General features: G+C 40.1%; 2 protein-coding genes across 7 annotated transcripts in view; both read right to left on the bottom strand.

Moving 5' to 3' along the window:
- Positions 1–3,842: 3,842 nt before the first annotated feature.
- cldn34a (claudin 34a) lies at positions 3,843–9,148 on the bottom strand. Of its 3 annotated transcripts, none has more exons than XM_047374483.1 (2): positions 9,009–9,148; positions 3,843–4,887 (listed from the first exon to the last, which is right to left on the bottom strand). In XM_047374483.1, the coding sequence occupies exon 2, from the start codon at positions 4,822–4,824 to the stop codon at positions 4,084–4,086; it is 741 nt and encodes a 246-aa protein (XP_047230439.1). In that variant the 5' UTR covers positions 4,825–4,887; positions 9,009–9,148; the 3' UTR covers positions 3,843–4,083. The 3 variants fall into 3 exon arrangements, with proteins under 3 accessions (XP_047230439.1, XP_047230440.1, XP_047230441.1); XM_047374484.1 differs by having other exon boundaries at positions 3,843–7,878; positions 9,009–9,141; XM_047374485.1 differs by having other exon boundaries at positions 3,843–4,884; positions 9,009–9,137.
- Positions 9,149–9,263: 115 nt separating this feature from the next.
- The window catches only part of shroom2a (shroom family member 2a), a 51,462-nt gene continuing 50,031 nt past the window's right edge, over positions 9,264–10,694 (bottom strand). For all 4 annotated transcript variants that reach the window (XM_047374480.1, XM_047374479.1, XM_047374481.1 and 1 more), the window contains one exon: positions 9,264–10,626. In XM_047374480.1, coding sequence (XP_047230436.1) covers positions 10,354–10,626 — 273 coding nt within the window. In that variant the 3' untranslated portion in view covers positions 9,264–10,353. The remainder of the gene's footprint in view (positions 10,627–10,694) is intronic.

Here is a 10,694-nt window from a genome sequence, read left to right as displayed (position 1 = left end):
CATTACAGGAAGGTAGCCAAAGGCATAGAGGAGGGATTTGATGGTTAACTTTTAAATAGCTTTCCAAAATAATACTAATACATTTTATTAATAATGCACTTTACATGTAAATCTCAAAGTGCTACAAGGTGTCAATAAAAGCATTAACCGACAAATAAACATATAAAATCTAAAGGTAAGATATCAATCATAAAAAACTGTTTTTAGTTCTTTTTTGAAAGACTTTATAGTCAGCGGTATATAAATATATAATCTACAGGAATTTTCTTGAGCAATTATGCTAATAGGTGAACTTTTTTATTCTGTCATAAAGCACCTCAGAGCATTTTGGTGAGGGTCACATCTGTTCTAAGCATGAATCCCCTTTGTGTTTTTAAATAAGCTGTGTTCGTCTGAAGTGAAGTCAAGAGGAGCTTTTGTTTTTCACCCGTCTGCCTCCTCCAGAGAGGTGCAGCAAGCCACTGGACCAGTGTGTGTGCATGCCTTGCAACAATCACCCCCAGTAAGGCTGACCCCTCTCCATACTCACATGCCTGATCTCGTCCCACGCAGGTCACATGAGTTGGGCCCGGAGTCAACCTGACTTACTGATATCATTTCTCACATGGATGCCATCAGCAACCTACACCTTGGCATGTCATGTTGCCTCCCCCAGGCCTGCGCTGCGATAAGACTGATCAGTCATTGTAGCTGACGAGTGAGGCCACTCCATGAAATAAGGTTTATAACCATCTCAGGATAAGAATGTGTCCATGACCTTCAGTCTTGTCCACCTTAATGAGCAACACACGTCACATGTAACTTTTATTTACACATAAAGACAGCTATCCTGGCTTTGTTTTTATAATGAAACATTTCTTTATTACTTTGAGCCACATAATGGCTTGCAGTGATCATCAGATCCTCCTTTATTCTTTTTTGTTTTACTGTTTCCTGTCCGGCAGAGTAGCTCAGAATTGTTGTCTGAGTGCCAAGAAGAAGCTCAACAGATTTACTTTCACAATTGGAGCATTACAGCTAACGCTTTAAAGCTCTGCTTGATAGTCATAAAAAGAAACGTTATTAGAAACTGCTTTGGGATTATTTCAATTGTTACGGACAGGGAGACAGAAATGAAAATGAAAAAATGGAGTAACGAAAGAGAGAAAGGGAGGCAAAAAGGAAAAGGGAGAGAAGGAGAATAGAATGGAGGAAAGAAAGAAGGATGAAAACAATACAAGATAAAACCCTGCTTGCTTCTTCACCTGCAGAAACGTTCATATTACCAGCTATTTTGACGAAAAGTGCACGGTACCTATCAATGCAAGATGTATTTAGTGGTAAATGCGGCTCAATATAGAACATTTGTGTATCTCTTAACACCTGAATCTAAACACCTTTGGGTCTGAGTGTGGGCGCGCTTGTGTATACAAGGTTTCTCCATAAAATATGCAATATTGAGTGTGAGGAGCCACAGACCTGCCCCCCTGGACCAGGGACACATACGGAGGAGATCCGAGCCACAGACATCCAAAGGCCTCCCAGAGCACAGGAACCCCAGGAAAACCACCGCTGGGACTACCGCAACGCCCCCAGAAAAGAGCAGGTGAGAGTCCCAGGGGAACCACCCAGCAGCCACAGTGCAGAAACCCTAGGGACCTGCAGCGATGAGCCCACACGCCCTGCCGGCAGCCGTCTACGCACGAGCGGATCCAGCCATGGACCCAGAGACCCGAGACCCTGGGACACATCACTCCCCAAGCAGAGGCCCGACTGAGCCCAGGGGTCCAGGCCCCGGCAAACAGCCACCAGGAGTGAGCCAGCACACACCAAAGCACCCAGCCCCGGATACCAGGAACCACAAGTACAGCGGAAGTACAGAAATACCAACCACCAGCAGGTAGTGTGGCGGGGAGGGAATAGGCCCCACATTTGATGGGGGTCCTAAACAGATACAGGAGAGGGAGCTGTCCAAGACCCAACCTGACACAAAAAACAGGCACACACAGTCACAATCACATATTCCCACCCTAATGCGTACACATAAAAACACTCACACCCATGCACCCAATGTAAAGACAAACGACAATGGACGTCGCACATTCACTCACATACATCCTCTATACTCCCAGGTCCAGGTGCTGATACCCCATAGGGACAACCGGACCCTGGATGTGGTCCCCTTCCCTCCAGGGGTGGAGACAGGCAGACCGCCCCAGCACCTGAACCTGGTCTGGGCCTCCTTTTTTCCCAAATGTAAATCTGATGTGTTTCATTGGAATTGTAAGTGATAGATCAACAGAAGTAGTTTATAACTGTGAAGTGGAAGAAAAAGAATAGATGGCTTTCAAAATTTGATACAAAGAAAATGTAATATTTGTATTCTAAGTTGTAAATAATTGTATTTACTGACATATTTATGTTTTATTGTTGTGATGAAAGAACTTTTAAATCTGTTGTTTGAACAAAATATACATTTCCATTTATATCTATTCATTTTGAATATATTTTTAGCTATCTATTTTTTCTTACTTGTTTATTCCTATTTTATTATTTGTGATGTTGGTTTTATCACTCTTGTCTAAACTTTAGAATCTAAACTTCTAATACTTTGTATGTCCACATCTAAGGTCTTATTATCACAACCACAACTGTGTTTCCTCAGTCCATCACCTGTTAACTACCCATTTCTATTTATTCATGCTTACCTTGATTAGCTCATTATTTCTTTTTTGTTTGTTTTTCATAACCTCCTCATATTATCTTGTGGAACGCCTGTTGTGTTGCTCTGGGTTTTGTATGAAAAATACTCAGTGAACAATAGATTAATTGACTGCCTAATTGAGTGAGATGCAGGTGTTTTTTCATTAAACTTTACCAGCTTTGCACATCTAGACAATGACAGTTTTGCTCATTCCTGTTTGCAAAATGTCTCAAGCTCAGTTACACTGAATGGAGAGCATCTGTGAACTTCTGATTCCATGTCTTGCCACAAATTCTGAATTAGATTCTGATTCCTAGTCAAAGTCTGAACTTTGACTTGAACATTCTAAAACGTGATTATGCTATGATCTAAATCATTACATTGTAGATCTGGCTTTATGTTTCAGGTTGTGCCAGATGGTAAACCAGCTTTTAACTATGCTGTATTTAGCTCCATCCATCTTCCCATCCAATATGACCTGCTTCAACGGTTCCTGTTGAAAAAACCATCCCCACAGCATGATGCTGCCATGTTTACAGCCATGTGTTGGTAAGTTTACAGTTAAAAAATATTCTTTCCATTTGCAGATAATGGATTAAACAGTGCTCCATGATGTGTTCAAAGCTCAGAATATTGTTTTTTAACCAAATTCTGTTTTAAACTTCTCCACAGCTTTCTCCCTGGCCTGTCTGCTGTGTTCCTTGGTCTTCATGATGCTGTTTGTTGTCTAATAATCTCTAACAAACTGCTGAGGAATTCACACAACATCTGGATTCACACTATCAGGTAAAATGACAAGAAAATACACAAAAAAACGATAAAGGTTCACAGGGTCTGAATACCTTTGCGAGACATTGTATGTGGGATGTACTTTAGAAATTTATCAGATCCATCAAGGCTTGTTTCTTCCAGGGCTTAAAGAATCTATAATCTTACTAACCAGGCTGGTACTGGACACTAAAGCCGATTGTTACAGGTCTTCAGCAGGCAATATCTGAGTAGATCTGGGTCAGGTGAATAGAAGAAGATTGGACATAAATGCCATTTGTGAAATGTCACGATAAGCAGATCACTGGAATCAAGCCATGGTAACCTTGAAGGAGATAACATTTAAAAAGGTTGCCTCCAGCAAAAATCACATAGAATAATCTAGACTGACTAATGTGGAATAACTTTATTTTGATTCCTTTCACAGAGAATATGCAATACAAAGGCTCACATTCATCAGCGTGTGTGCTGCCATTGTCTTTTTGGAGTTTTGTTTTCCAGACTGAGGTTTTGAGACTTGTAACTGCTTTCTAAAGGAATGTTTGGTCCTTAACATTTATGACTAAGAGTCTTTTTTAGAAATGTTCTTATAATGTAAGTTTTTGTTCACGCAGGAAAAAGATGTGGGACCATCATGAGATTTCTTCACTGTGGAACCCCAGATTATCCATCCCATAGCTGTCTCCATTTCGCAGCTCAGACTTCTTCGGCAGTGTTGTTACTGTCCAGGGACCGTTGAGCGGGTCAGTGGTTTGCTCCAGGGACTGCATTGAATACTTGTAGCAGAGGAAGATTGCCCCACTTACAAGCATTAGGGTAGAAGCCAAGATGCCCATTATGATTGCTGCTCCAACACTCTGCCGGACAGGAGCAACAGGGAGGTTGAACTCAGGAGGAAAGTCTATGGTGCTGTTGTTCAGAACAGAAGCCATGTTCCACAGCAGAGGCACCAAGGAGAACACTGCTGTGACCAAACACAGAGCCCCAGCCAGCACAAAGCTCATCCTCATGTACCTGTGGTCCTCCACAGAGAAGTAGGCCATCCTCATGGCCAGAGCTGCGGTAATGTTGCCCAACAGGCCAAAGATCACTGCCAGCATCATCAGGACCTGTGCCATTTGGATCTCTGTTGGGATGAAGCTGTCTGAGATATTGATGGACTGACAGTTCTCAGTCTCTGGAAGGACATGGCTGTAAAAGCACGCCCTCCAGATACCCACCCAGGCTATGCCTGAGGTGATGATGGACACGTCGTCCACATACCAAAGCCGCCACTCATTGATGCCAGTTGTTGTCATGATGAACAGCCATGCCAGGCACCCAGACAGAAGTCCCAGGAACTGCCAGTGTGCTGTGTGAGCTACGTAAATCATTCCTGCCCTGGGTGGCTGCTGATGCTCACACAGACAAGAGGCTGCAGGGTGCCATTACATCTGCTAAACAGAAAACAAAGTATGCAAGGTTTTAAAATCACACATTCATATCAATACTCTTTTGCCTCACTAAAGTCTTTATACTCCTTGAACTGTTCCACATTTTGTCAGGTTAGAAACACCAGCTTCAGAGTGGTTTTGGGGGATTTTTTGGTGATAGACCAACATAAAGCAGTGCTTACTTGTTAAAGGGGAAGGGTAAGGAGTGAAATGTGAGGTGTGCATTTCAGTCCCCCTGACTCAATACTTTGTAGAACCACCTTTTACTGAAATCACAGTAGCAAGTCTTTGAGGTATGTCTTCACCACCTTTCCAGATGTAGTGATATTTTGGCCCATTCTTTGCACAATAGCTCAAGATCAACCTGACTGCTGTATCTGTGAGCACCAACGTTTCAGTCTTGCCACAATTAGATTTAGGTCTGGACTTTGGCCAGCCATTCTGACACGTTAATGAGGTTTGATCTAAACTATTCCATTGTATTTTGAGGCAGCTGTCCTGCTACAAGATAACCCTCCATCCCAGTCTCAAGTCTTTTGCAGCCTCTAACAGGTTATCCTCAGGAATAACCCTCTATTTAGCTCCATTTATCTTTCAGTTAGCTCTGACCAGCTTCCCTGTATTGGCTGAAAAAGGTTGAGGCAATGGCTTTGTGGGTGCTCCCACCATTGGCATGGGGTGGTCAGGGGGATTTGCAGTGGTTGTTTTCCACCACACATAGCATTTTTATATGAAGATCAAAAGGTTTAACTATAGTCTAATTTGACCCGTGCACCTTCTTCATTATGTTTGCTGTGTCAGCTACATGGCTTGTGGTAAATAGGACTTTTTATGGCTTTCCTCTTACTACTATTCCATAAAGACCAGAACTGTGGAATGCACCACTAAGTTGTCCTGTCGACAGAGTTTTCCACCTGAACTGTGGATCTGTGCAGCTCCTCAGTTACATGAGCTGTTAGTTTAGGTGGATGTCCATCTCTCAGTAGGTTTGCAGTTGTGCCACATCCATATGGATGATGAACTGAACCGTCCTATGTGAGATGTTTAAAGATTAGAATATTGTTTTATAACCTAACTCAAATTTAAACTTCTCCACAACCTTCTCCCTGACCTGTCTGCTGTCTTCCTTGGTCTTCGTGATGCTGTTTGTTCAGTAATGTTCTCTAAGAAACCTCTGAGGCCTTCACAGAGCAGCAGGATTTACACAAATCAAATTACAAACAGGTTATTCAGGGGTATCAGAGTAAAATAGGAATATAAATTTATGCCACACTTTAATGTGTGATTATTGTGCGCTGCTTTACTTTGTGTTGGTCTATAACATACAGTTCTTGGAAAACGTATTTGCTCACTCTTTCTTCAGCTTGGGCTGTTTTTTGATTACATTCAAATCACAAAATACATTTTTATATTATTAAAACATGACATTTTCAAATAAATATTTCTTTTCTTAATGTAAAAGGCTATGCAAACTAACCCACCCCTTATTAAATCAGGAATCAATGTCAATTAACCAGCTAACCACTCTCACACCTTACTGCCAAACTGTAACATCAAGAAATCACTGAAATGGAACCTGTCTGAATACATAAAGTAGGCTAAAATATCCCACAAAGAAATTCAGGAACAGATCAGAGACATCATCCAGATGGTCACAAAAGAAACATTCATAAACATTCATGATAAAAAAAAAAAAAAAAGAAACAGACAGGGCAAACGTGGCTTTAGTGGGACAGTTCAATGAGAAAACCACCGCTGAGCAACAAGAACACAAAGGCCTTTCTCACATTTGCCCAAAAACATTTTGATGATCCCCAAGACCTTTAGGAAAATGTACTTCTTGACCAATCAGACAAAAGTGGAAATTTTTGTAAGGTGGATTGCATGAAACTAACAGCAATTCAAAAAAGTTCAAACTCATAGCATGGTGCTGGTAGGTCTTGAAGTGGTTTAGTCCAGATTCAAATCAAACTGAGGTGTTGTAGCATGACTATAAATAGGCAGTTCATGCTTGAAAATGCAAAAATATGGCTATTTAAAATCAATTATGCAAAGAATAATGGGTCAACATGTCTCCATAGCAATGTTAGAGACTCATTACAGGAGTCACTAGCACTTGATGGCAGTTGTTGCTGTTAAGGGTGGTAAATCTAATGATCAGACCGGGTTAGTGTCGACAGCGTTTCACCTCGAATAAACGTAATCATCATTTGAGAACTGTATTTTAAATTTACTCAGGTTACTGTCATTGTCTGATATTAGAATTTGTTTTATAATTGGAAAAAAAAATGACCAAAAGGGAAACATCTGTGAGGGGGGTGCTAATACTTTTTCGCAGGACTGTAAAATCCTAATAAAATACATTGAAAAGTATGATTAGCACATAAGAAAATGTGAAAAAGTTTAGGGGTATGAATACTTTTGCAAGGAACTGTAAAAATGTTAAACTAATTATGGACATTTACTTTTGGGATGTTTTTAAAAGGGATATTAGCATGTGTGGGTAGTAGTTTGTGTTGTCTCAGTACCTCTTTAAAAGGACAAGTTAGCTACTTCTTAGCTTTTTGAATACATATGCGCACATTTCAGTCTACCATAGTTGAAAAGGTCTTAACAGATGATGATACTGCAAATGTAATTTTTATGAACAAGCCATACAAAACTGTTATATTAGAATGGTGTCAGAATGATGTTCTTTATTTGCTTGTTTTAAACTCTTTAAGCTTCTGAACTGAATGCATCTTTTCTTGTAATGCCTGCTGGTAAACTTGAGTTCAACTTCTGCCTCTAGCCACCGTTATGTAATGTTGTGGAGCTGTCTCCCCTGAAATGTAAAGAAGAAAAGTTTCAAAGAACAGTCCATTCTTCCTCAGCCTTGGTGCAATAATGTTCCATGAACACACTTATCTCCTTTATGATTAGTGCCTGTTGACATCACAACTGGGTGATTTCTGCTGAGTCAGATGACAAAGAGAGGACGACGGGCTGACAGAACTAAACATGAAACCAGCACCAAAGAGAGAGAGAGTTCAGTCAAGTTTTTCCAAGGCTGGACCAACTTGGTTAAAATTTTGTTGCAATATTTTCATTAATAGTAAATTTTTGCTGATTTCCAAAGTTAGAACCATGCCAATCTATTGTCTGTGCTAGATGAAAACACCACGGCCTCCCAGTGATGGGCAACTGTTGTACTGTTAACCTTTATGGTGATTTGTTTTTCTTATATGTCATACAAATGGATTTTTTTGATAGATTGTTTTGGGGTGCATAGTTAGTTAAACTATTTATCTACTGTTGGTGCCATGGGAGGAGCAATAAATGATGGCTTAAAAAAACAATTAAAGGCAGCTATTGTGTTGTTTAGTAATAAAATTACACTAGTTAATGCCACTGGTGTCCCAAAACAGAAAGTTGGTAATTGTTATTTTATTTTTAGTTTTTAGGAGCAGTGTTTGTGATTGTGGGACTTTGAATGCAGTTGTGTGATGTAGCCACTATACAGTATTTCCAAAATAGCCAAAAATAAATTGCAACAGATTTTTAAGTACTTTGTATCATTACTTCTATCATTATTGCAAGAAATTGCTTATCCCTGGTGCCTTCCTAGAGACACGACCTTGAGGCTAGGTCAGAAAAATCTTTTCTGAAAATCAACAAATCCTATTTTTACCTTTTATAACTGAGGTCTTAGATCCATAAAAGAAAATGTCTAAATTTTCCACCTCCGTCATCCAAAAGTGATGTCATGTACTAAGGCCAAAGTACAGTTTTTCTATGGCGTATTTGTATTTATACATTACATCTTATTATGAAGAAACTTTTGTATGGTCAGGCAGTCCTACAACTCTTAATTTGACATCTTTCTTACTTTCACATAAACAATGAGTTACCATAAGGAGTTCACCGCGCATTTCATAAATCATAGTAAGCTTTGTTTTTTTTTTAAGGTTATATTTGTTAACTTTCAATTTCTCATCTACAATAAATTTGAGTATTTCTAAAGTAATTCACCTTTAGGTGCATTACTTCACCTGTTTAAGCCATGTCAAAGACTGTCCGTTTGAATCTATGAAGGTTATACAGCAAAATAAGACGATTGCGTCACATTCCTTCCACGTACTCACCTGGACGATTCTGTAGTTCAAACTCGCTTCCAGTACGTGCTGAATGCTGCCACACATGCTGTATTGGCGAGAGCTCCGTCCTGAGCAACGCTCTACATTTTGCTTCAGTTATGAGCAATATCTGACTTAATAACATCCTTTGTCCCGTCAAAGTCTTCACCTTCAAACATATCAGTGGAGAGAGGGGCGTGGTGGAGTTAATGGTTAACTCTGGAGAGTGAACGGATCACAGAGAAGAAACCGTTTACAAGTGTGTGATTTCAGCAGACTCTTTATTTTATATGAGGGAGCACAACTGATGAAGTGTTTAGTGTCAGGATGCAGCAGCGCATGAAGCGTGTGAAACTGCAGCAGACTCGGTACCTGCGAAACAAACGTCTTCCATCAGGCTTTACACCTGGCAGCTTGATTTAACCCACAAAGCCGAACAGTTTTAACATTTGAACAGTCGAATTGCTTAGTAATGTGTCTCATATTTGGCTGCAAGAAGCTGCACCTAAACAACTTTTATAGAACTATTCAAGTAACAATTGTAAATGTGCATTCAGTTTCTACATTGTGTGTAACAAAGCACACTGAAGTCATAAGACAAATTATATAAAACACTTGGTCAATATATAAGTGGTAATAATCAACAAACAGGTTGGTAATGTGAATAAAAAGAACAGCACTGAGTGAAGGTGTTGAAAGTGATGTTTCTACAATCACTGCAAACAGGAAGTTTATTTCAAGTCAGAATCAGATATGCTTCTTCTGTTGGGTGAAGAAAAAAATTCTTCAGTGAGAAAGGCAAGGCCACAAAACCTCTGTTGAAAAGGCTACTAGTGTCTATGTGTAAGGGCGTTGCAATAATGTAACCTGAAATATTAGGATTTTTATAGATCATGTGATAAAACAAACACAGAACATGATAAATACTGTAACACACATCAGGCAGCATGGCTGCTCAGATTAACGGATGACAAAACACCGTCCTCCTCCTTTTTGCAGATTCAAAAGGCTACAATAAATTACTAGGAAAACAAAGACAAAGTAAAAATGGCGCTTAGACTGTTGGATATAGTGGTTGGTGGATGCAACAAGGAGCACTATCTTTGAAGAAAGCGTTGCTCAGAGATGGATTCGGTCCAAACGGTCCGGTCCAAATCAATACAGCAAAAACGTGAAGTGGTGAAGCAAACAGGAAAGAACAATATTCCTTTGTTCCAGACAGGCTTTTCATCTGCAGGTTCTGATCTCTGTCTCCCTCTGCTGGTGACAGGACTGAACTGAAACCTGACGCCACATGACTAAACTTTTACAGCTGGTCAGTTAATGTGTTTTATGACCATCTTTTATTTATTTTTTACAAGGCCAGTCTTTGCTCTATGGACAGGCTGTCTATCAGACATGTAAGCTGTTCCTCACCAAGTTTGATTTTGTCCTCGAGCTTACGCTGCTCGATGATGAGCGCAGACTTCATCTTCACAAAGTGTTCATAATCTGTAAGGCTGTGCTCTGGCAGGTAGTTAGCCAAGATGTCCTGAACTACACGTTCCCTACGGTCCAGGTTTTCCTTCAGCTCCTTTGCATCCTCATGTTGTCGGATCAAAAGCTTCCTCTTCTCAATCAACGTACGCTGAAGAAGAAATTCAGAAATTTGAATTTTATAGAATCCAGTAAAGAATGATTGTAACGATCCAATGC

Source organism: Girardinichthys multiradiatus, chromosome 9 (genome assembly GCF_021462225.1).
Source record: "Girardinichthys multiradiatus isolate DD_20200921_A chromosome 9, DD_fGirMul_XY1, whole genome shotgun sequence".
NCBI classification, from domain to species: domain Eukaryota; kingdom Metazoa; phylum Chordata; class Actinopteri; order Cyprinodontiformes; family Goodeidae; genus Girardinichthys; species Girardinichthys multiradiatus.
Note: the sequence above shows the minus strand (reverse complement) of the source record. Positions and strands in the feature narration are given on the sequence as shown.

Coding starts and splice junctions, on each gene's coding strand:
- cldn34a (XM_047374483.1), bottom strand. CDS start 4,824: ATGATTTACGTAGCTCACACAGCACACTGGCAGTTCCTGGGACTTCTG.